The following is a 26,669-nucleotide window of genomic DNA, read 5'->3' as shown; positions in this document are numbered from 1 at the left end:
ATGTTAAAAAGGGAAGAAAAGAACTGCAGGAATTCAGCAGAAGATGAACAGCACAGCATTTCATCTCTTTTTATGTTTTCCCCCCATAAGCAGTTACCCAGAGAAACATTTTTGATGCACCGTCTAGAAAAAAGAAGCACATTAGAGAGAGCAAATCCTCTATTAGCAGTGTAATGATTAGCACAATTCCTCATTTCAGCTCCAATCAGCCCCAACTTCAGTCCCAGAGTTTTCAGACTAAACCCTCTTTGATCTGAATAAATCAAACCCCTTAAACACTTCAAAGGACCTGACAATCTCTGCTCGAGAGGGGCCCAAAGCAGAAACGAGCAGGCTCTGTCTAAAGCAGCACACAGGTATTGCCAAAATACATCTGCACAGCATCGCTACCACAGTCTCCCAGCAACATTCATGCCTCCCAGGCTGCTTCAGGGTTCCTGTGCTTTTACACTACTCCTTTCGACCCAGGTTTCTCCCCTTCAGACACAGATGGACAAGGAGGAGGCAGTAACAAGCTATGAAATGAAGGAGTATCGGGATCTAGCAGGCACCTCCACTCAGAGAAACAGTAAGTCCCACAAGCTCCCAAAGAGAAAACCAAGCCGCAGAGGTAGTGCTCACATTTCTGGCTGTTTGATGCCTCTCTCATAAGCCAAGTCCCGGTACGCCTTGCAGGCCATCAGAATGCTCTCAGTCCCCCCAGATGTCATCTGTTGTGAAAAGAAACAAACAAGAAAAACAACCGCTTACATGCATGTTGCAGAAGAGAAATGCAAAAAAGGGATGCTGCCACCACATCTCTGCCCAGAGATGTTTCAGAGGCAAGAGGAACAGGACCGGCTCAGGTCTTCAAGGGCAGCAGAAGCCACAGAACAGCTTAAGGCTGCTTTCTGACATTTAGCTTGAAGCACATTTAAATAAATGTTGACTACTCTATTTAAAGGTGGATGGTGAAAAGGGAAAACAAAAAAAATATCCAACTCAAAAGTCTGACAAGAGGGGACCATAGTGCACAGTCACTAGCTGGCAAACATGACTACATTTCATGAAACTACTACTACATACTTAGCTCTTGATTACCCAGGGGTTGTTTGTCTGATTTACAGATTAATTGTGCCACGTATACGGAAACAACAAAGTTGATTCTGTATTAAGTTAACTGAAGTCCAGCAGGTCTGGAGCAGTGCCACGCTGAGGCACGGAGCCAGCTCAGGGCTGGCACTGCTCCTGAGCTAAAACCTTCCCAGAACCTGCAGCACTGCAAAGTGCTGAGCCCTCTCCCACCTTCTCTTTGCGGATGCCAGCCCAGGTCTGGGTCAACCAGGCCAGAGCTTGTAAGTCCTCAAAGACCCAAGAAAGGTACACACACAAGCTGTTTGATCAAGTTGACTATTGTATGCTAGAACTCAAGAGCTGTTGCAAATGAAAAAAAATTCTTTACAGGACGAGATTCCTCAAGTGGGAGGACTGTCTCTTGTTGGGCAGCCTTTATGAGTTCTGACATGCAGAGGACACAAAAGCCTGTGGGCACAAACCTTTCCAAATAAATTTCAGCCTAGTAAAATGTGAGGTGGTTTTTTTCAAGCAGCCTGCAGAGCTGACTTACTGCTGTGCTGGGTGAGCCATAACTTGAGGATGGCTGGTACCTGGGATGGGTATGCAGAAATGCAGATGAAAAAGAAGAATCAAAAGCTACTTATAGCTCTTATGGAGAACTGATTTTGTTTCCCAGACCTGCTGAACCAACTGCAACTTCCCCTTTTAACCTCTCCTCCCCACCCCCCCCAAAAAAAAACCACATAAAAAGGATGCAATCACATTTGCAAGCCTTATGACATCTGCTGGTTTAGGTTTTCCTTTGTTTTTTCCCAGCTGACATAGCTGCCAACCCTCAAAATGCAAAGAAGTAGTGTGACTGCGTGACAATGACTAAACATTAAGTGCAGAGATAAGGAACAAAGTTCACAGGCACATAAAACAGCCTGTCACGTTTGTTCCTAACATGATCCAAGCTAGCAGCAGCTGCCACCACAGGCAGTGTGGAAGTGACTGTCACACCACAGACAATTTCTGCTTTTTGGTAGTTTAAAAGCAACAGCTGTCGCAGATAAACCGTAACAGAGCCTCACACTGGATAAAGAAATCGTTGCATTTATTGTGAAGCAAACAGACGATAGCAGGAACACCGTGTCCTAAGCATTTTATGGGCTGTGTCGTTCACTTCTCAACCCTTCTTATGCAAAGATCTGTGAAATTGTCAGCTATTACCTTACCTGTGGGGAAAAAAAAAAAAAACAGCTGGCATAACATGGATGGCCTCCCTACTGCCAGGTGGGAAAAGAGGAATGGGATTATTACATCCTTGTAACACTGCTTGCAACATTGCTTACAATATTGCAATGATTGTGAAAACTGTGCTTCGGCATGATTTGGGGATCTCGGGATTCACGTTACTTCATGACACTTCATGCCACAGGCCTCCTCCTTGTTGAGCAAGCAGTCCCTACCTCAACTCTCATCTAGACAATTTGCTCTTCAAGGAGGAGCCTCTGTACAGTTTTATTCCCCTCTCGATCTTTCCACCAAAGCACCAACGTCTTGCTGTTATATATGACAAGCCTTTCTTCAAAGTCTGGCTTATCACCTGCCTGGAAATGCTGAGCCACACACTGGTTTTGGGAGGTCAGAGTCAACACTTTTCAGCAGTTGGTCAGATGCAGGTTAAGGAACAGCATCCATGATGCTCTTCCCAAGCACCAAGACTGGCATGCAGATAATCACGCAGAAAGCTTGTTCAGGCAGCTGAAAATCCACCCAAAAAGCTGAACTTCAGCCAGATCAGCTTCCTAAATTGGCCCACAGCCGGCACATCAGTACCAACATGAGCATACACCACAGAGATGTGCCAGAGCAGCTTGATCTACAGCATCACCTTCAGCGTGGCGCAGCTACAACAGCACAAACCCTTTGGGTCAGGTCGACACGGTTCGTACCTGCAGAGGGAGTCTGCTCCTTTACAGGAGGCTTTGTCAGCTCAGTTACCAACAGCAGACTTGTTCTGCTGCAGCCAGGGCTTGAATCACTGTCACAGGATACAACTTCCCCACCGCCCTCGGCACGCCGGCAGCTGGCCAACGTGCAGTGATTCAGCACCCACACTAATGTTTTCTTCTCTCTCTAAATGAAAGTCCACAGGTTCAAGCGATGCCATGGGGGAAAAGGGGCTGGAAACAGGCATTGTTTTAGGCAGCTTTCCAACCCCGCGCTATCTTCAAAAAGCCAGGCAAAGTGTGTGGAAAAAGGCAAGCAAAAAGGCTTTTTTGTTCTTATTTATTATTTTTCAAATGGGAGGGGAGAGGAGAAAGAACAGGGAAAAAATATCCTTCCTGCTTTCTAAACTCAGTATATGCCCCTTCTGGTGCTCCCTCCCTGCAAATCCCAGTGCTCTGGGAACATCAAAATTAAAAACAGCAATAAGAGATGTGGTCCCTATTCTAGGATTTCTTTGGCCATGCCACTTGCATGTCACTGTCAGACATAAAAGAACCACTTTGTTTCAGAGTCTCTAAAGTTTTGCTGGCATTTTCACCTCCATTCAGACCCTGGAGACAAAGCTGACCAGAAGTTTCACTGAGCTGAACTGCCCTATGAATAAGAAAGCGAACTACAATTTATTTCTAAGGTAGCATTAGAGTAAAAATATACCACAATCTACTGCATGGTCATAACGTAGTGGCAGGCTCCCATAAAACCCCTGTAAACCTGCAGGCTGTAAATTCCACTAGTTGTCTCTCTCAAGGTGACCGGCTCATCACTACAGATAAAACCTGACAGATCTGCAGAGTTTAAGCCCCCCAAGACACAGCACTCACATTTCACTGTTAAAGTCCTACTTCAAATGGGCAGCCGCCAGCTCTATGACAAAATTTGGGAGCCCCAGAATATGGGAGGAAGAGAGAAGCCAGCTTCTACAGGAGCCTTAGGTTTGCATCTGCTGATTTTGCTTCTCTCCTGTCCTCAGCTGCAGAGTAAGTGCAAAGAAGAATTCACAGAGAGATAGACATCAAATACACACAGGCACCCCCCTCCACACAATTTTCCCCTGCACTTCAAAGCTGCCCTTTCTTTTTAAAGTTCAATGATTTTTTTATTTTTTTTTTAGTAGTTTTTTGAAGCTTGCATAAAAGTGGTGATTTCTGCCCAAATTAGAGGGGAAATCCACAGTGCCAGCACTGCAAAACAAAGTGCCTTGTGAACAGGAACATATGCACACATCAGACAAGAACAAACTCCCCCCATTCCTCCTCTCTGTACTGAGCTTAATTAGTCCTTCCAAATCATTGCAAGAATGCGATTAGAATCTCCTGGGAGCCAAAAATCACCAATTCCTGTCTCTTTGCTCTAGCATAACGTGATTAAAAGTAAGAACAAAAGTAGTAATTAGTGAGAAATAGGAAGCCATCCATCCATCGCTGAAAATGATCACTTTTAAAAACTGCTTAAAAACCTGGAACATCTCTTGGTGCAATTTAAGGCAAAAGGCATGTCTGCACACACCCCACCACAAGGGCATTGTTGGGGGTTTTATGCCCATGTTTAAACTAAGGAGAATCATAGCCCCCATGTCTCAAAGGCAACTCCCGTAAATAAGGCAAGCAGCTCATCTGATTTAACATTCAGAAACCTAAAAAGCCATGTTTCATTTTAGCATTTATTAAAACACACTGAAAACCTTCAAAGAGGACGCAGGGGGCTGCTCTCTAGACACCCAGCTTAGGAAGGTGTCCACATGACACAGGGCAGGACCACACAGGGATCCCCAGGCTGCTGAAAGCCTTGGGAACAGCACAACTGTGTCACAGTGCTGCTTTTCCCAGACTGAGCAGCAGAGCTGCTGTTCTGCAATGTGTCATGGAAATCAGAGCACAAAGTGAAACCGCCTCACTGAGAAGCACAGACAGAAACTTTTGGGTTTTTTCCCCACACACCATAGCCACAGATACACCCTTCAGGAACACGAACAAGCTCCTTTTGCCTTCAGGGACCATTCACCAGGCACCAACTAAAATTAAGCAGTCCCAGCTGCTTTAATCAGGTTAGTAAACCCAGTGGACAGGAACCTGGCACTAAGACACACTGCTGCTCAGAAAAGGCGGGGGGGGGGGAAGAATTTGTTTTAGTTTTAAACACTGCAAAAGTTGAATCAAGTAAACCAGAAGCCTTCTCAGGAGAAAAAGCCAGTAGCACCTCCTGAACAGATCAATTTAAAGATAAAGATAACTCAGGGCATTGCACCCTCCCTGCTTTAGCCACCTCACGGTTTTACAGCCTCACCGGTTACTGAAGCATAACTGCGGCAGTCTGAGCAACCAGCTACAGCAGGGCCTTCCAGAGACAGAAAGCATAGCATCAGTTTGAAAAAATGTTCTTTTTAAATGGCTTTGTAACTGTTCAAGCCTCCAGAAATAATTCTGAAATGCCAGTTCTGTTTTGAGGAGGAAACCAGAGAAGTCTTTGAGCCCGACTACGTAAAGAGCACGTGCTCTCCATACATCCACCCACATTTCTCCATCAATGATGAGCAACTCCGGACATTCTTCACAGTCAGGAAGTACAATGTGGGAGGGAAGACAAAAAGTCCACTGGAGAGACTCATTTGGACGAGATAATTACAGGGATGCAATTAATCTTCTGTTTCCGGCCAATCAACTTTTCAACCCTTCCTCTAATCCTGCAAATTTGACTGTTCAACCAGCTAGAACGTAACTCCATGGCAGGTTATGAGCTTCCCCATTTGCCTTGCTTCTGCTTGAATCCCAGCAGCAGCTTTGCAGCACAATCCTCAGAAGGGAGGGGAAGAAGAACGGAGCAGAGGGAAAAGCGGGATTCCCCAGATTTATGGAGGTCTCATGTTGGCCGTGATCACTGTCTGATTGCTTTGGAGCAGTTTACCCGTTCTGGACTTCTCCTCTTAGGCAATTCTACTTTTAAATTTCAGGGAAAGAGCACACAGGGCCAAGGTTGGCACTTTTACAACACACTTTTTTACGTAACAAAAACTGCAGCATTGCAGGCGTCAGCAAGCAAAGTTCTCCAAGCACACGATAAGTGCCACAGAGCTATCTGACTGTTGTATCAATTGACATCTCAACTGTTGATAAAGATGCATTTCAACAGCTTTAAATCCAGCCTCTTCCCCAGTCCAGGGATAATCTCAGCTGTGTTCTCAGCACTGCAAACCAGGAAGGAGATGAGGTCAGGTTAAATGCTTTTTATAAGCAAAGAGGCATGTTCCTTCTCTAAACTTGAAGGTGGCACAAGGAATACCACCACGAGAAGACAAGTCAGGTCACAGGGTGCAACCTCCTGCTATCAAAGGCAATCACATTTTATACTCCCAGACACTGCACAATCAAGTTTCATCTTCAGTCCAGTTGGAGTTTGGTCCCAACTAGACCTATTATAAGGCTACTCCAGTACTTACCTCCTTAACACAACCAAGTCTCCAACTGTCAGATTAAGCCCATTCAAGGCCAGTTCACCCCACAAGCTCTTGTGTCAACACCACCTTTCCATGTTGATCTTCAGCCGTTGCTGGCCTTCTCCCTCCCTAGCAGCTGATTTACAGACAAGCAATTGCCTCACGCCCAGTCTCTGAAAAATCTCATCTGGATTCTTCTCACAAATGGAGCTACTTCTTTGCAAGTTATTAAGCAGCCTGTTTGGATCACAGCTGCATCTCACCACCATGCTAGGAGATAAAAACTCAACATCCCATGCACTATGTAAACAGGGAGAGAATTTGGCCTAAGGAATTCAAGATCCTTACCAAAAAGGTAAAGTGAGAGAGAGAGGAGCGTAAAAAAAAAAAATGACCCATTTTTATAACAATAATTCACCATGCAGTATCAAAACTTTTGCTCTTTGACCAACTTCGAAATCATCAATTTAAGGACACACACCTGACTCTTGCTAGGAGCTCTATCAAGGCTTTAAAACTGGTTTCCACGCTAGCACGCTTAGGTCTTTCCACATAAGCCTGAAAAGACAGCTTTCCAGCTGGACAGATGACAGTACATGCCATGCCTGCTTGATCACCAATACTTCAAGCTGCTTCTTGGTGACCAGCCAGCCGGCCTTGTCCTCAATCTTAGCATTCAGGCAGGCTCACAGACCTCCAATTCAGAGATAAAAACTGAGGGGAGCTACTCAAACGTCCTCCGCTGACAACCAGCCAGGCTACATTACACCAGTTCTCTTTTCCAACTGCCATCAAGCCTGTATCATTTAAGAGTGTGAAAAAAAGCTGAAGTAAACGGTCTTGTCTAAAGAACTACATCCCTGAGCTAAACTGTCTCTCATAAAAAAGAGCAATTGGCAACTGACTCCTGTACCACTATGTTGGCGTGGCAAATACCAGAACGAGCTTGACTTCAGCCTCAGCTGGATAGCAGAAGGTGCATTTAAACTTAAATCAAAGTCAGAAATATCCAAAATGTTGATGGGACACTTGAAGACAGGCTACTTACAGCACCACAAGAGTTGGGGCCCCCGTTGAAGAGCGTGCAGGCAATCCTCACTACTTCCGCTTCCATCTTCCTCAAACCAGGGAATATATCTGGATGGAGAGGATTACTCCAGGCAAACTCTTCATACACCTTCAGAAAACAAAGAAAGTTAACCTTGCAGGTGAAGCACTGAATTCTCAGTGCAGATTTGGGAACTCACCATACCCACTGTACAAGAAAATTAGCTGCATTTAACCATAGACAATACTGCAGATCTCCTTGACTTAACTCCTTCTGCAAGCAAATATCAAAAGCTGGGAAGCTACGGCTGAGGGGGAAAAACTCACTTGTTTTTCTAGGGCATTCTAGCCTCTGGAGTGATTTTAAAACATCACAATATTTCTTTTTGTGAAGAGACCGGTTGAATTGTTTAGCTATTTTTAAAAAAGGAACACAATATGCACCCTGTGATTGCTTTACACAAAGCAGGCCAAAAAACTTACTTTGCAGAACTAGTTTTCAAGTTTACTATTAAAGGGGAATTCTGAAGCAGCTAGAAAAGCACAACTGCCCACCCACACTGCAACAAAAGTGGCCGTGGAAACCAGTATTTCATGCTTGTTCTGCAACTGCGAGCTCACAGGATAAGGCTGGAACAGGCCAGTTCTGACCTCCTGCAGTCGAGATCAAAAAGCAACTGCAGGGACGTTAAAAGGAATACAGCAGAAAAAACAGTGAATAATCAGCACAAACAGAGGGAATGTTTCCACAACACTCAATCCAAGCTGAGGCCCCTCTAGACAGGCTGCTCTGAGCTTTATGTTTCCCCAAAAGTGGCAAAGAAAATGTAAACGAGCAGAAATAAAAAAAAAAATAAAACACCAACAGCAACGACCAAACAGAACTCATTACAGCTGTTATAAAAGCTGTTCCCAGGAGCAAGAAGGCTAGACTTCCCTTTCTAGCAAAAAACCTCTTGAAGTAGATATATTTGAAAATAGACCTTTGGGCTGTTTAGGTTATTTTCCAACCTTCTCCAAGGGAAAAGTTCCTGAGTAGGTAAACAGTCCTAACAAAGACGCCACTGAAGCATGCCAATGCTCCATTGTTTTTAAGACGTAGACTGCCAAAAAACATTTCACAAACTTCTTTTTCGCTTAAACCAAGAGGAATTCCATTTTGCTCAGCAAAGCTATTTCAGTCCGAAGTCCCACAGCCTCCCAGTAACAAGACAGCCAAGGATGCTTTCACTCCAGCTTGCCGCAAAGGCCCATCAGTCGGGGGGCTTGCTGAAGCTGATCTACGGCAATGTTATGCCTCCTACCATTCCCTGAATTAGAAGGTCAGTACCAGTTTCCAGTTCACTTGGAACCAGCTTTTTACTTTCTTACTCAAAACACCACCTCATTTAATTGGATCCTAGTTATCTCTATGTGGTGTTTTTGCAGGAACAGTCACTTGGTTGGCTTTACACTGCCCAAACGCTTTGCTAATAATTCCCATTCCACCCACATTTACCCTAGGCTCTGTCTTCATAGTTGGGCAGTCTTAGTTTCAGATCTTCCTTATTTATTTTGAAAGATGCTGGAATAGTGTTGAGTGGGTTCTGGTCACCCTGAAGACGCCAAGGATATCTGCAAAGATGCAAAGTTAGACTGCTTGCACTTTACCTTCACTAGCAGACGGGTGAGTTTCTCTTCACCGCTGTACACAGTCCCAGAGACTTTCCCATCCTGCCAACGTACGTCTCCTGAAAGAGAAGGAAGAGCATGCTGCTTGCAAACACAGCCATTCTCAGGAAGCACGTAGAAGTGCACAGAGAAGTCCTCCCATCCGTTCTGCAGATGAGGATTCAGCTCTTGAGATTTCACCGATGAGGAACAAGTAGGATTTTTGTGCCACAGATACAGCTATGTGCAATGCTAAGCCTCTGGCATCATGTATCCCACAAACTTAGAAAACTGCAAGTAATTGATGACTAAAGAGCGAGCAGATAAACAACATCTAGCTGCAGCAAGCAGTTATATTAATATATGTAATCCACTTAATCCTCACTCAGGCTCCCCAAACTGCTGTCCAACCAACTGAACTCTAAAGTGGCTAAAGTTAAAGCCTCTTTCAAAGAGCACCCATCACCACTCTAAGCCAAGAAGAGATGGAAAGGCAAAGCCTGTATTGCTAAAACCCACAGTGCCAGATGCCTCAATTAAATTTCACCTAAAACAATATGGCACTGAACAAGAGCAGGCGGGTGGCACAGCATCAGCAGCACAACCACTTCAAGAGTGTTTCAACCCGCTGCCCAATGTGATTGTACTTAACCAAGTAACTTTCTGCCTTCAAACACGCCAGCAGTGTGTTTCCACTTGTTTGGTTATTTGCTCCCTCTCCTAACTGTTAGCCTCCTTCATAAAACTCAACAGCATCAGCTTCACAAGCATACGAGGCAAATATAGTCACAATCCTACCCTCATTTCCAAGCAACTTTCAAAGGGGAGTGCATGTGAGCGGGAAGGAGGGGGCCACAGGAAAAGAAAAGAGGAAAGAATAACCTGGTGAAGGAAGGAAATAATCATTTGAGGAAAAACACAGACAGAAGCTACATAAGCAATACATAAAAGTAGAAAAGCAAGAATTTGTTATAGGATACTCGACTGTGAAACTACTTCTGAATTTGGAGTAGGCGCACTGCTCTAGCAGAAAATTCAAGGCATTTCTCAAATCTGGGGATAGGAGCAGGGCTGTCATATCTTCTCCTCCAGGCAGCAAGTCGCCCCAATTTGCTCATTACAAGTAATAGGTACGTGAACCAGGGTGGAGATATTTACATGAGTGAGGCAACTCAAATTAAGCTTCAGACACTGCTTAATTTGACTCAAGCCAGGAGAAGAACATCATGACTTCGCCTTCCTTAATTAATATTTTCAAGGTGCAAACCATTATGACTGACTGAGAGAGTCTTGGAAATTCCCTAAAAATCCTGCCTGGAAGTTGCTGGGTTTTGGGGTGTGTTTTGGTTTTTGTTTTTATTATGAGTATTCCCTGGGGCTTCACAGAAAACACATTTCTGGTAAAAGTCAAACATCAAGGCAACTGCCCAGAAATGTAATCAAAAATGCATTCAAGCAATTTCCTCCATATTTGTCTTCTCCTTAGCTCTCACATCATCAGTCTAGCACTCTTGGGGAAGGAACAGAATCTCACTGTAAATACCCAAATACAGTATTAGAAGTCATGAATACTGATCTTAGTCACTTCCAGAAGGAAAACAGACAGAAATTTGTAAGCAAAGAGCACCAGGGAAGAAATATTTAAGATGAAACCATGAGCAGGAGTCATCAAACCCCATTTAAGAGAGTAAGTCTAATGTCAGGTCTATGAAACAGACCCATCTCTGGCTGCAGTACAGACTCACATTCGTACCTTTTGCGCTATACTCTTTCATCTTCTCTAGTACTTCAGGCTGGCTCATGCCTTGTTCCGGCAGTGCTTTGATATAATCCTTTTCATCTTTCAGGAAGGATAAACTGGAAGTGACATCATTCAAGGCTTCATCAATCTTCTTTTGAATCTAAAAAGAAAGAAAAACCCTATCAACAATGGCACTGGCCATATTATAAATAATTGTTGAGCGCATGCAACACTGAACTCACTAACTACACCCATACTATTAAGCAGAATAGATAGGAACTGGTTCAGCTCTGTGACCAAAAAGCACAGCAGAGTTGACAGTCACACAGTCCAGCTCTTCCTTCCTACCAACCTCTCCCTCCAAAAACAAGCTGCCTGGAACGGTGAATTGGCACGCACTAGTCTCTAAACCACACTGGGAACTGCCCACGGGAATGCCAGCTGCCACAGCCCAGAATTGTGCCAAGTAACCACTATAGGCGATTGCAGAGTGGCACTTGAGCCACTGCATGGCTGTGTTTCATTTAACAGCACAGACACCACCACCACAACGTTCAGACGGAGTACATTCTTTACTGGGTACCGATGAGCAGTAGGAGCTTTGAGCCCCTTCCTTAATGCTTGAGAAAACAAAGCTCAAGGCAAAAATACTGCCTTTTTATCCACCGAACCTTTTTAAGTCACAGTTTTTAACTTGCAGAAGTCTTCAGATGTGTGCTATTTTGTACCTTGTCTCCTCTGCCATCATACACATAGTTTAGAAACTCATGAAAACAGAGAGAAACAATAAAGAAATCTCCACTACAGGCACAGTTAGGAGATTTCTTTCCTCCCACCCACATGTTACATCCAGGAGGCCCAGACTTCTTCTCGCAACACATTCCAAAGTACAGACTCTTCTTCCAGGCAACACCGGTGTTGGGATAGCATCAGCTTTAAAGACTTTTGGACATTGGAATGCCTCAAAGTCAAGGCCTCCTGTAAGGAACTGGTAGGTTATCAGGTATCAGCCTACCAAAGAGTGGAAACAGTACACAGATAGGACACACCAGGAGTCCTCTGGCACAGGAGAGCTTAGCAGCGCTAGCCCCAAGAAGGTAAGTATGGACAGAGTTGGAATTGTATACAAGGGGCCCAGAAGGTGTCCTTTTCTAACAGGCAGACAAAAAAATACAAGTCATTAATTCATCTCATCAAAGGCTACTCAAATCAGAAGGTAAAAGTTGGGGCACTTAACATGACATGAAGCAGGGATGCTAGTCCCATCCAGAGGGCTGAGGGAGAACCTTGAGAAATGCTTCCATGTCCATGGCAAAAGGAAAAAGTTCCTCTTTGATACTTTCATTTGATAGAATTGCCTGTAACAGACCCGACTCCCTGAATCAATGTGTAAATCTGCCAACACATCAAGCAGAAAGAAGGGCAATCATCAAGTGTGATACCATATGTAAAGGAAACCAAGCTGTGCATTTCTCAATCATTAAGTCATTGACGTGCTAAAACATGCTGACATTTGTAGTTTCAAGCTTTTATGCAAAAAAAAAACCCACACAAAAACACACCACTAAAGCTTTATTTTCAATGATACACAAACTTCTGACGTCTTTGTGCTATAATGCTAACTATTGCTAATAGGTATCTGAGCTCTAAACTAATCATGGCCAGTCATCTGACTAAAAAAAATTATCTGTGTTGCACAACAAACACCTGGCTATCTCACACTTGCTCAAGAATAAGACATTCTTTCAGAAGAACAACAGGTCCAATCCTGTCCCCTTCTTCCATAAATAAAATTACTTTCTCAAAAATCTAACAACAAGGAAATGTTACTGGAGAATTCTCTAACTACTGGAGAATTCCGTAACTGTACTTACTGATTCTTGGTTAAAAAAAAAAAAAAGGTGGCACCTGCATTTTATGAGAGTGATATTATTACAAAAACACTAGGCAGAAATTATAACTTTCATTAAAGCAAGTGGCAGCAGAAGACTTTCCAGACCTCTATCCTTGGATCATATCACCATAACGTGACAGATAAGATGCATAGAACTGTAAGGTCTCTGCACTATGCAGGCTGAAACAAGGGCCTGCAATAATATTTTAAAAAGTTGTCCAAATACTTACCATAGCCCCAACAAATGGCATTTTTCTCAGTAGCTTAAAGAACTGTTTTTTAGTTCGGGACATTAAACCTGAAAGACAAAAGTCAGAAATTAACGTAATATGACTCAAGAAACAAAAAAAATAGACTGGGAGCACAATGCTTCCGATACAGCCTCAGTATTTCTGATCCAGGCTAAAAAGCCACAGTGACACAGTGACCAAGGAAACAAGGTGTGACAGGTTAGCTTATCAAAGAGCAAGGCTCAGAAATGGACCAGGCTACAGAAACACCTGGGTTGCAGAACAGCAGCCATCTGTGGGAATCAATAATTTGACTCGTTTTCTTACTTAAACAGGAACTTGCACCCACACGTGGAATTTTACAGAGAAGAAAGGGATTTTAAGATTTGCTAAAGTCAAGGTCTCCAGCAAAAAAGGGAAAGCACTTTAAATTATTTTCTACATCTTCAAATCAAATTAGTACTGTAACATGAAAACGCTCATCAATGTGAAACAGGCACCCAGACCAAAGGAGGAAATAGCAGTTCAGCCATAATGTGACAAGGATTCACCCGGTGTCTGGCCATCCGATATAGGAAATGCATGATGCAATGGGAGGTGACTCAGGGGAAGGACAGAGGGAAGAGCAGAAATTCCACCACAGTTCACATACTGAAATGAGAGAAGCCACTGATGACAAACACCAGGAAACTCCCGGGGTAGCTCTAAAGGCAGGAATGAAAGCAGGATGACAAAGATGCTTTATAGCCACAAAAAAAAAAAAATGCCTTTTGAGTCCTACAAGCATTTCAACTGAGCACCAGCAGTTACAGAAAACTTACGCCAAGAAATAACTACACAAACCTTAAAAACCAACCATTTTAGGACTTTGCCATTTTATCCACATTTTCTCTGCCACTTTGTATATATTTTGAAAAGCTACAGAAGCACAGTAATTGCAGTTTGGCACACTCCGTAGCAATCACTTGTTAACACTCTGACAGTAACATTTCTATTGCACATTTCAGTGTGCATACTGTTTCATTAATGCCTGCCACAGTGAGAAGACTACAAACTCCTGAAAAATTCAGACGATCTACTCAGATCTTAGAAAAGTTAGTCAATACTTTAAAAAAAAAAAAAACACTACTGTGCAACAGTACAAATACTAGGCAAGAAGCTAACACAACCCTGTACTGAGCAAAAGATTCATATCATTTGTCCCTTCCATAGATGTTCCCACTATTCAGCTACGCCTGTCTTTAAAAAGAAAAAAGGCTGGTTGAGGAACAGAGAGGCACAGAAGTAAACACTGAGTTAAAAACTTGGCTATTTTTAACAAACTGTGTAACTCTAAGGCCTGTGGGAACTGCAAAGCACCATGTTCTCTTCTGAGGGCAAGGTAGTTATCTCTGACCATCACACAGGCAGAGAAAAGTGCAGGTTCATCAAAAGAGATCTCACTGCAGAGCTGTCAATATCAGAAACTGCTCAAAACAGGAAGATGCTCTGGGAAGGGGAAAAAAAAAAAAAAAGAAAAGAAAAACCACACAACAATACCACAAGCAATTATCTTGAACATCCTGAGGATGAAACATGCCTCCGACACCAAATCAAAACCATGTCTCCTCCCCCAGCAGGAAGAGAAACAATCAAGAGCAAGAGTTATCCAGACACTTTTCTCCAGTGACTAAGTCCACAAGAACCCAGCTCTCAAATAAATTTCCCCAGGTTTTGAGCAAGAAGAGAGTGTTGCGACAAGTAAATGGTTTAGCCAAAAGCAAAAAGGAAACAAGAGGAAGGGAAGATGCAGGCACATTCCAGGCTGGCCTACCGCACCCTCTGAAGGAATGGAGGTGTTTCATTGATCTGACAGGCCTTGACCTTAATTTGGAAGAGGGTTTTGTTAATACTAGTTGACAGCAGAAGGCCTGTTTTAACAAGATTTTGGCCTTGTTTCGTACTCTTTTCCCTTCACTACTTAGGAACAACTCTGTCCCTCCTCTCTTCCCCCAAACATAAAAAAAAAAAAACCCAGCCTTTTTCAAATACTTACTCTCGGACTGGAAGAGGAAGCCATGCAGCCATACACTTAGAAGTGTGGAGGAAAACGTCAACCCAACCAGTTGCCAGGGTTCAAGTCCTTCACACTGGGCATTCACAAAGCTTGTTGCTTTCTCCCAATACATTTGGAGGATTTCCTTGTAGGGAATAATGGCATCCTGGCAGGAAAGAAAATGACACAGATATTGACAGAAGTTCAAATGGGGCATCAAATAGTCTATGTGTGTCATCCATTAAAAAGGTGCTTTTCAGTAGGCAGAACCCATGCTTTCCTTAATTCCTGTAAACAGAACAGGTAGGAGATAGTTGTCATTCATTTTTAGTCACGAGCTACCGACAAAAATACACATCTTAAGAGATTTCAAATATTCAGAGAGAGGGGCCAAGGGCAGACGAGTAATATATGCAAGCTTACAGTCCCAAGACTCGTCACCTGATATTGCCATGGCCCGAGAGATGCAATTGTGCTATCTCAATATTTTTTCCAACGAAGTGAATGAAGACTGAACTACTGCCTTCACAGGTGCCACCATTCATCAGGTACCATCAAAACAGGTCTATTAAGTACCCTGGGCTGGATTTTTAAAGAAGACGAAAGTACTCAGCAACTCCTTACATTTAGGATCTAATAAGTACTTTCCATACAAAGGGAGAACAGAAAAGACAAACAAACACCGCTGCTGCCAAAAGAAACCCAGAAAACCGTGATGCAACAACAACGTCAAACTAGTAATTACTGTCAGGACAGAGCCCAAGTACCTAATCAATATTTTCAAAGCACGCTCTCTTCAAGAGTCTCAGAAGAACAAGGTGGGGGAAAAAAAAGAAATGTACACAAGGGCAAAAAGCCTTTTTCCCCCCAAAACAGGACTCTTCAGTACAATTCTCTGGGAAAAGCTTTCTAGAGACAAGAAGAATCCAGGTAACCACACCTTGTTTGGAGCTATGACCAAAAATAAGTATTTGGGGGGACTGTTGCATGTTACAGACAAAAGCTTATGGATTTTACTTTACTTTATTTTTTTTTTCCCCTCGCCTTTTCATCTACCATCGAGCCTAGTTTTCCCCAGTTTTGCTGGAGAGTTTTCTGGGGGCACCTTCAGCACTGCAAAGCTTCACCCTCCAAACAACAGAGAAAGTACACGGGGCTTTTCAAAAGACTGGTTAATAAACCTTGGAAGGAATATATCCTTGATACCTATGCTGTCATGCTCTTAGTGGGTTTAGAGCAGCTTGCAAAGACGGATATAAATAAACCACTAAATTAAAAGCTGCTAAAACTTCCCTTCTCAGAACCCTTTACAGATCTCACTTCTGGGTCAAGTCAACAACAGAAGCAGCATTTAATTTTTTTTAGGTCACATTTAGGGGTAATGTGACATTTCAGTACAACTGGAGAGGCTACAAACAGCCTAAAAAAACCCCAAGTTCTCCCAAATAATCAATGGGAAAAGGCAAGATTCCTTACATACACACAAAAAAAAAGCACTAATGAATATTCACTACTTTGGAAAAGCAGTGAAATGCACATAATGCAAGAAAGTTCAAAAATATTTAAGCAACCCAAACATAAAGCTAAAAAATTCCAGTAAAACAACAGTATCAATCCATTGCAGAGGACTAATATCACCCACGCTCCAGCACAGGCTGAAGGACACGGACTGAACTGGGCAAAACCAGGTCCCCTCACAAGGAGCAGCACTCAGCTATGAGAAGTCAAATTAGCACCCATCCGCTTGGCAAAGGGCAATTGAAAAATACACCAGCTACTTCAGCCCTGAAAACAAGACAGCCACATAAACCACTACAATTAAGCAATGTCCTAGCTAACGCCCAGTCTTCCAATCCAGTCACCACAAAGCTGATTTAACCCTAGAATTTAAGGGAAGAGCTACCTTTCTCAACTAACCAGAGGTGGTACTTAAGTTTCATCGAGTTTGCACAATCTTCTCTGAAAAATCCCTGGAAAGGCGTGTTTACCCTATAACAGCGACATTGGTTCATTGCCTAGGAGAGCTAATGCCAGGATATCATCCAGTTTTGGAACTGCACTTAAAGGATGGAAATGGAGCCACTAACATGCTGGTGTCTCAACAGCTGTTCTCAACTGTCAGCAAGAAAATGCTGCAGCATCAAATATAAAGTGGCTTGTGCTTTTTTCCCTGAGGATGGACAATAGAATCATAGAGTTGGAAGGGACCTGAAGGATCATCTAGTTCCAAGCCCCGTCCAACCTGGCCTTGAACACCTCCAGGGATGGGGGAGCCACAGCTTCTCTGGGCAACCTGGGCCAGGGGCTCACCACCCTCACAGCAAAGAGTTTCTGCCTCAGATCTCATCTAGATCTCCCCTCTCCCAGTTTAAAACCATTACACCTTATCCTATCGCTCCCCTCCCTGATCCAGAGTCCCTCCCCAGCTTTCCTATAGCCCCCCTTTAGGGACTGGAAGGGGCTCGAAGGTCTCCCCGGAGCCTTCTCTTCTCCAGGCTGAACCCCCCGCAGCTCTCTCAGCCTGTCTTCACAGCAGAGGGGCTCCAGCCCTCCCAGCATCTTCAGTTCTCAGAGCTCAAGCCCTAATTAGCTGCTGCTCCTCTGTTGGAGGCCCCAGAGCTGTACGCAGGACTCCAGGTGGGGTCTCACCAGGGGAAAGCAGAAGGGCAGAATCACCTCCCTCGACCTGCTGGCCATGCTGCTGGGGATGCAGCCCAGGATACTGTAAGCTCAAAATCAAAACAGCACATGAACTTCTAGACAGCAGTCACTTAAGTCAATGGCAAAGCTAAAATAAATGAATCTGGTGAGAGATTGGTCTCACTCTTGGAAAAAGCTCTGGACAGAAGACCCTAGCCAACTGCCCATTTTGTTGTCAAATGAGACACTCCCCACTGAAACCACTCGGTTCTGCAGCACACCAGCCCTTACCTGGGGCAGGAGGAAAAAGTCAGTCAGTTTTTCTAGATGCAACGAATAGCAGTGGCAAATCCTGCATCCTATCACAGGGATAAGCAAATCCTTGGAAAAGCCCTTCTGTCCTCTCTTTTCTGGTCTGTAAATTCAGGCTGCTCGACTCTGAACTTCCCATTACTGGGATGCAGACAAAACATTTTACCTTAAGTTTATTCCAAGCTAGAAGAGTGCATACCAGCACTGACATATGGCAACTCAACAGTATGTCCAAGTTTTGAACATGTAAGAGAAGATTTTCATTCTGTTAATTCTAAGCCATTGAAGAATTTCTTTCCCTTTCTTGCTTTAAAAAAAAAAAAAAAATAATAATCTGAGATCACTCCACAAAGAATACAGTTTGACAGGGTAAAATTTTCTCTGTATTTCTCACTTTTTCCTTCTTCAGTCATTTCATACTTACAAGAGTTCGAAGGATGAGACTGATCAATTTAGGAGGATACTAAAAAGAGGGATTAAAAAAAAAATACCAGTGAAAATTGGCATGGAAGACAAGTTAGCAATGAAATACAGTATCTCAGCTCCCTAGCTAGCTACACACTCAGCATTTTTAAAGCACCTCTCTGCCCCACAGCATCCAGCAAGATATGAGAGCGCTTTATGTTCTGAATTAATAACTTAAGCCTAGAGAAACTAGAGGGAATTCAGAAGGTTGCATTCGAATGCACTCTGTTTTTATTACACCCAACAACATGTGATTGCAGCCTCACTGCTGCAGCCCTACACCGCTTCTTTATTTTAGGGGGAGGAGGAAGGGTAATAAATATATTGCCTGCGTTCAAGCCAAGCCATTGGAATCCCTTCTCCTGCAGCCCTGAAGGAGCTGTTCAAAACAGAGTGAAAAAAGAGGTGGGTTTTTTTTTCCCCCCAACCAACCTCAGCCAAAAGAAGTGTTCATCACATGCAATAAGGGCGGATGCACTTCCAGCTTTGCGGGATTATAACATCCATTTGCCCCTGCTATTACCACTTACCCAGGTGGGCTAAAGACAACAAGCTGGCCTGATTTTAAGCCTATCTGCAGGACAGAATTTCATGTAAGACAATAACCTGCTTATTTGTGAAGGCATCAAAAAAATAAAAGTTTCCTTTCCCATAGCAGGAGAGTAGATAAGCTGGTTTTATTTCCTTAAGAGAACCTTTCCCCAACAAAAGCTTCACAAGACACAGGATTATTTTAGAAGCTGTTTAAAAGCCTGACTTATAAGCACACTGAAAAGCATGGGAGAAAAATCTCCACTGGAGGATTTGGTTTTAATTCTGAGAGCATTAAGACAGACACAGGTATCCCATAAAATACTAATTGCTATCATTAGGAATTGCAGTGTTCATTTGTACCAATATTAATGCACTCAGCAACCCAAGCAGTTTACATATTGAATTTTTAGCTCCACAGATTAGGGATACATCCTTAGTACTTTATTTCTAAAAGCCATTAGCTAGCTGAGCTGGTTCCAGGGATAGCACTTATACCACTACAAAAGAGGACAAATTAACTGCACTAATGCTCTTCTGTCCCAGATGACAGAAAAGAAAGAGGGGAGGAAAAAAATGCCAAAGCTAACGAGAGCAGATTTTGCAGTTTTGCCAGAACAGCATTTCCTCAGCTGTGAGTTTTAGGACTCAAATAAGCCTTTAAAAAAAAAAAAAAAAAAAAAAGAGAGAGAGAGAGAGAACAGAAAGGCAATAAACTGGAGGACCTCACACTTTTGTTGCAAGTGCCTCCTGTTTCTGACACTGTAAAGTGGAAGCCCTGTTAAAGTTTACCTCTGGGAAGAGTAGGAAAAAAGGTTTTATCAGCAGAATCTTCCTTCCCCCAGGAGAGCATTTAAAGTGGGCCACAGAATAAAAGTAGCTTTTAAAGGCAAGTTTATTTTAAGCGATAGCATGAGTCTTAGGCTGACTGTGCTATTAGGAACTGCTAAGATGAAACTACATCCTCAACTTTCACCTGAACCCACACATTTCCCCAAACCAGGGACCTTCTGACCACCTCCCTGTGCCTGAACCTTAACATTTGCCATTTGTCTTTCCTCACTTTGACAGAGCCGATGAAGGAGGTGGCATGTCACACAACTCGGCACATAGTAAATCAAGGCAGAAGGAGATTGCTCATAGCGACTGCACCAGCCAGGCCAACTCTGATTAGGGTAACGTGCAGAATACAGGTATTGCCACTGTAATTAAGGCCTGTGCTCCTACACAACAAGTTTTTTTCCCAGGAGAAGGCTTCCTGACTGAAAATAAACCGCACAAAACCAGCAATGACGCAGCTGCTTGGTTTGTTTATTCTGCTCCTATGAAGAAGGAAGACTTCAATTAGCAGTGCCTCAGCTAACACCTTGTTGCCAGTACAGGCACATCTGACCAGCGTAACTACGCAGCATAACTGGCCTCGCCGCAGGTAAGTACTGGACTTGCTGCCTTCAGCCAACCATCTTCCTACCAGAGAGCCAGGGAATGGGATTGAGCAACGACGCCTCGGCCTCAGAGGGTGCTAGTTGCTGCGTGTGTTTTGATTCGCACCCCAGTAATGATTCCGCTCCTCCGTCCCTCCCTGCCACCCCCAGCGTGACAAATAGCTTTACATAAGCACCAGGCAGAGAATATTAGGAGCAGTCAGCTCCTAATTATAGCTCAAGGTTTGGACTGCATGCTGACCCCCCTCAACAAAGGATGTGGGCACACTGAGTGATAACAGACACAGGATCCCTCAGAAATGAAGAATCGTGGACTATGAAAAATCGTGAAAGAAAAACACATACAGGTCATGCTCATCTTACCACAGCTCCCTGGTACCACCAGCTTCTTCTGCGTTGCGTTTATTTCCACCACTGCCATACTGAAACCTTTTTTTTTTATCCAGAGGGACAGCAAATTATTTTTTTTTTGCCATATAGTGTATGAAAAATGAATAAATATGTACTATCCCACCAGCCCTGGCAGTTCAAGGGGAGTGGCTAGACAGCGTCTAATTATAGCTCCAGCACAAAAACAAACAAGGCAGCAACTCAGACTAAGACCAGCAGCATCCCAGCTTCCACTGCAGAGAAGGAATGTAAAACTATCAAAACAAGATGGCAAAAGGCTGATGCAGGCTCAAAAAATGTGTAGTTTTACAACAGCCCAAAGGACTCCAAAATTAGGTGCGATTTCAAGTTTCATTTAACCCAAAACACACACAAGATGTTGTTACCTATTGTTCACTTTGCTCACTGCAAACCAACCGGTTTATAAAAGCAAAGTTTCTGCAAACATCTAGGTATGCTCCAGGTATCACAGATCTCAAATCTTGCAAGGAACAGGATTCACTCGATAGATGCCTTACACTAACCCATTACGGATCTCTTTGTGGGTCACCAGCTCCAAGAACATGCAGTTTCCACAAAGAAAAGTCCTCTCCCAGCATCCACAACAAATAGGATAAAAGCAGCGCTCGGTTCCCTGTGTGCTGGGACTCATCTGGACACATTTGTTCATTCCTCCACTCAGCAGCCTCTCAGACCACACAGTCCTTTCTGCATGCCTTCTGGAGAGCAAAACTGGTATTTATTTGAAACATTTTGCGCGTAGCTCAGTGCCATGCAGCATTAAAAGTCTTGGTGGGAGCTGTCTGAAAGCAGACGATAGCATGGCAATTGTTCTGGGAATGGGCATCCACGAACAAAGGCAGCACCAAGACCTGGCACAGCTTCCCAGCAGGGTTATGCAAGCCTCTGACAAAACCCCTAGTATCAGCACAAATGAATGTCGCTATTATACATTTAAGGGCCTTATTCTTGGGCAACTTTGACCACAGCGCAGGAATCCTCAAAGACTATCTTATCAACACCAATGCGCAAAACCCTTCGGCCCCTGTGATACCTCGTCACATGCCCTTCCCGATACGTGGCACGGATGGATCTCGATGAGCTAGGAGGAGCAAAGGAAACACTCAGAACATGAGGACTTCCACGCAACTTTTAGCTGCAAATTTCTAGGAAACGCAAATATTTCCAAAATAGAAGAAAAAGTCATATCACAATCACCACAGCCCAATGCAAAGAGGCTGACACACCCACTACTACAACATCAATCGACAGAAGCCAAATCTCAGTTACACATCATGCTCCAAGGACAGTACTAAAACATTCTTCAAAGCCCCTATTGCTACACTAACCAGTAAAGGGCCATGGCCATCTAACCAGTACACAAAGCGATCTCAGTACTAAATACTCCAGATGAAAGGGCCTGCTAATACTTGAAAGGGAATGCCTTTGACCGCCTAGGACACAAGAAACCGGTGCAATAATTGTAGGTCAAAAATGCATCGTTCCGTTTCCAAAAACCAGAGCATGAACAGATCAGGCCTTCTAAAACATCCCTCATTGCACACCAGGGTCTGTGGTAGGAGACAGCTGCTGCAAGAGGAGATCTGACCAAAACTACACCTTTTTATTGCCAGAACAGTGTGTCTGGCAGAAGAGACAAGCAGCACCTCAAAATCCTTACTCAAGGAAATGGGCTCTACTCAATCCCTTTTGCCAAGCAAGACAGTCATAGCAAGGTTTTGATCACTGCCACACCAGTCAAGCCACATGCACGCAATAAATGCTGTGATTAGGTTTATCTTACCACCACCAAACAGTGGAAATGTGCACTGGAGAAATCAAAGGCAAAGAGCAAGGGACTATCCCAGCAGACCCTCCCCTGCTCAGGCTAGCAATTCATCTATGACTTTTAAGGGTAGTGAGAGGGTAGAAAACTCTTAGTAGGCTGGAAGTGTGTGGTACATGGGAGAACCAAGATTTTTCTTCATCTAGGTAAAATATCCAGGGCCTCGCAATCCCTTTTACTAAGGTCATGGGAAAGATCACAGCGTAAAACCACAATTTAGGAAAAATGCTACATATCAGGGTTTCTCCAGAGAAAGCTTCAGTCCCTGAGTACGCAGACAACTTCGTTAGCTTTCCGGAAGCCAGGAACCCTGTACAATAGCTGCTCTCTAGTCTAAAGAATAAAATAGCAAACCTGCACAGGTCTTCCAGATGCAGTAAGTAACTGTATTCTCTGCAAAGCACTGGCACAGAGAGACTAAGGTGAGAACAGCCTGACTGCACAGCACGCTTCCAGAAACCCCAGGCCAGTCTAGACCACACCGTGCGCAAGGTGTGCAGTATTTACTCGGTTCCAAAAGACCTGACTTTTGGCAGATGAAAGCTACCGAAACACAAGCCATGCAAACTCCCGATGCTGTCCTAACCTACGTGCGCCCACAGGTGAAAGGCATGCCATGGGCCTTGCTTTTATCTCCCACTCGGAGGTGGTGACACAGGGGCTGGGCACAGCTCCACACGAGAGTGGAGAGAGAAACCGGCACTTGAGTGTTGGGGCACCGGCAGCCGCTCCCCGTGACCGAGTGGGAAAAGGCAGTTGGCCAGGGAAAAGGCAGTCGGCCAGAGACGATGCTCCTTCATCAATCGTGGTAGCAGCCATGATTTCAGGCACCTTCCTTGGCGGGGGGGGGGAAAGAGAAAAAAGCTGGCACCCCTTACAGGTCTGAGGGCTCTGAAAACGAGGGCTGTCTGCCGGTACCAGCTATGTTTCCAGCAACCCCGGTTGGGACCGAAGAAGAGCGGACTTCTCGACTACTTCCAGCCAAAACAAAAACAATACACAAACAAACAGCGTCTCTGTTAGCAAAAGAACTTTCAGCTGAGCTCAAGCACCCAGAGCAAGCAGGGGAAAACCCAATTCCTCCCCCCCCCCGGCTGAAAGAAACCCACAGAACCAGACGAAAACACCATTTCTGACCCTCCCTGTCCTGAAACGAGACACCTGTGGGACAGAGGCCTGCGAGGGTGACTCTCCATCTCGTTCAGGGGCACGGCATGGGCCTCGCCCGGCCGCCGGCGGGGGTCGGGGGGGGGGGGCCGGCGGGAGGGGGCCGGCCCCCTCCCGCCGGCCCCCCCCCCCCCTCAACCCTGACCCCCGCCGGCGGCCGAGGGAGGCCAGGCGGCTCCTGAGACGCCGACCGAAAGCCCCCGGCCCACACCCGCCCCCCGCCGGATAAGGCCCCGGCCTCGCCGGCTGAAGGCCGGGAGGGCGCAGGCCGCGCCCGGGACGCCCTCATCTCTCCGCCAACCGAGTCGGGGACCTCCAACCACCCCAAAACTCCCCGCTCACCATCCCGGCTGCCTCCTCCTCCTCCTTTTCGTCGTCGTCGTCCTCCTCCTCCTCCTTCTTCCTCCTCCTCACGGGGTCCCGGCCCCTCCCGCCCTCATCGCGGCGCCCCCTGCCGGGCGCTCCCGCCGCCGAACGGGAGGAGCGGGGCGGAACGGGAAGGGCTGTTTTGGGGAGGGCCCGATTCGAGGCCCATCCCTCGCATGGAAAGGCCGCAAAGTCAGGGCTGGAGCCCGGGGGGTGGGCGGTCTTTCGGTTAAAAGCCTGAAAAAAAAGCCAAAAAAAAAAAATAATGGGGTTTTAGACCCCCCCACCCCCCCCCCGGAATCGACACACACACACACACCCACACCCACCCCCCGGGTGCGAGGAACTGGGAAAGCTCCTGATGAGGGCAGTTTGGGGAATTAAGGAGGAAGCAGCAGTTTATAGAATCATAGATGATTAGGTTTGGAAGGGAACCTTAAAGGTATGGATTGGAATGAGGTGATCTTTAAGGCCCCTTCCAACCTAAACTATTCCATGATCGTCTCATTCCACGCCCCTGCCCTGGGCAGGGACACCTCCCACCAGACCAGGCTGCTCCAAGCCCCGTCCAACCTGGCCTTGAACACCTCCAGGGATGGGGCAGCCACAGCTTCTCTGGGCAACCTTGGCCAGGGGCTCACCACCCTCACAGCAAAGAATTTCTTCCTCAGATCTCACCTAAATCTCCCCTCTTCCAGTTTAAACCAGTTCCCCCTCATCCCATGGCTCCCCTCCCTGATCCAGAGTCCCTCCCAGCTTTCCTGGAGCCCCTTTAGGGACGGGAAGGGGCTCTGAGGTCTCCCCAGAGCCTACTCTTCTCCAGGCTGAACCCCCCCCAGGTCTCTCAGCCTGTCCTCACAGCAGAGGGGCTCCAGCCCTCCCAGCATCTTCAGTTCTCAGAGCTCAAGGCCTAGTTATCAGCTGCAAAGCACAAGGAGGCCCCCTTGCTTCAAGAGCTCTGTGTTAACACAGCCGTCCCTGTGCATGAAGAATACTTGGTTATCACAGGATCAGCTGAAGCCGATGAGATATTTTATTCAGAGGTTATTCCACCATCCAGTTGCTCTTAACCCACATCACTGTTTTTACCATACATTTGTTAGATGCACAGCCTTCCTGCATTTTTCAGAAGGTTTTTGTTCTGGGCACAATGTAAGGCAGGAGTTACGGGTCAATATATAGCATTAAACTGCGTGGGTGAATCGAGTGTGACCCCCCTGAGACCAACATCAGGTGCTGGGTTTCAAACACAACAAGCAGAGTATGGTTTGGGACCAGCCTCCTACAAGCAGAGCAACCGCCACCTGGCAAACATCCAAAGGATGGGGGGAGATTTTAAGGGGTGAGAAGCAAGTTCAGGAACAAAATCACATTATAGAGTGTGTCAGAAGGGACCTATCATGATCATCTAGGCCAACAGCTTGACCACTTCAGGACTGACCAAAAGTTAAAGCATGTTATTAAGGGCATTGTCCAAATGCCTCTTAAACTCCGGCAGGCTTGGGGCATTGACCACCTCCTCTGGGAAGCCCGTTCCAGTGTTTGACCACCCTCTCGGTGAAGAAATGCTTCCTCGCATCCAGTCTAAACCTCCCCTGGAGCAGCTTTGAACCATTCCCATGTGTCCTATCCCTGGATCCCAGGGAGTAGAGATCAGCACCTCCCTCTCCACTTCCCCTCCTCAGGACAAATACCACAGTAGCCTTTGGCCAAAAATTAATGCAAGGATCAGCTGGGGTTCGGCGTGTCACAGGGCTCCTGCCACAGGAACCTTGAGCAACTGCCCTCCCTTCCTGTGACCTCTCTCCTTGAGATGGCAGCAGGAGTGAGGTACCCAGTTTCACCCGGGCTGACGCAGGAGCTCTTGGAGAGCAAAATCTGAAGCCCACACTCAAACCAGTTATTAAACAGTCATCAATGTCTTTGTCAGAGTTGAACCAAAACCTGCAATTATTTGATGTCCATTGTATCCATAAAAAAACATGTTTGAGATGTACCTTTTGGTGCAAACTTCCAAATCTACTAACATAGTCAGGCTCCTTAATGTGCAAGGTCTTGCACGTGGGTGAGGGCAACCCCAAACCCTGGGCACAAACCCAGGCTGGGCAGGGAATGAACTGAGAGCTGCCCTGAAGAGAAGGACTTGGGGATGTTGGTTGATGAGAAGTACAACAGGAGCCAATGCGCGCTGGCAGCCCAGAAAAACCCCACACCCTGGGCTGCATCCCCAACAGCGTGGGCAGCAGGGCGAGGGGGGGGATCCTGCCCCTCTGCTCTGGGGAGAACCCCCTGCAGTGCTGCCTCCAGCTCTGGGGCACCAACAGCAGAAGGACACGGAGCTGTTGGAGCGGGGACAGAGGAGGCCCCGGAGATGCTGAGACAGCTGGAGCCCCTCTGCTGTGAGGACAGGCTGAGAGAGCTGGGGGGGT

General features: G+C 45.5%; 1 protein-coding gene across 1 annotated transcript in view; it reads right to left on the bottom strand.

Moving 5' to 3' along the window:
- Positions 1-24,314, bottom strand: part of SGPL1 (sphingosine-1-phosphate lyase 1) — a 33,260-nt gene extending 8,946 nt beyond the window's left edge. The window contains exons 1-7 of the mRNA XM_054204996.1: positions 24,217-24,314; positions 15,079-15,244; positions 13,044-13,111; positions 10,932-11,079; positions 9,179-9,258; positions 7,530-7,658; positions 622-710 (exon numbers count right to left, since the gene is read on the bottom strand). Of these exons, the coding sequence (XP_054060971.1) occupies positions 622-710; positions 7,530-7,658; positions 9,179-9,258; positions 10,932-11,079; positions 13,044-13,111; positions 15,079-15,244; positions 24,217-24,219 (683 nt within the window). The 5' untranslated portion in view covers positions 24,220-24,314. The remainder of the gene's footprint in view (positions 1-621; positions 711-7,529; positions 7,659-9,178; positions 9,259-10,931; positions 11,080-13,043; positions 13,112-15,078; positions 15,245-24,216) is intronic.
- Between the last annotated feature and the right edge of the window lie 2,355 nt (positions 24,315-26,669).

Source organism: Rissa tridactyla, chromosome 6 (genome assembly GCF_028500815.1).
Source record: "Rissa tridactyla isolate bRisTri1 chromosome 6, bRisTri1.patW.cur.20221130, whole genome shotgun sequence".
Taxonomy (NCBI): domain Eukaryota; kingdom Metazoa; phylum Chordata; class Aves; order Charadriiformes; family Laridae; genus Rissa; species Rissa tridactyla.
Note: the sequence above shows the minus strand (reverse complement) of the source record. Positions and strands in the feature narration are given on the sequence as shown.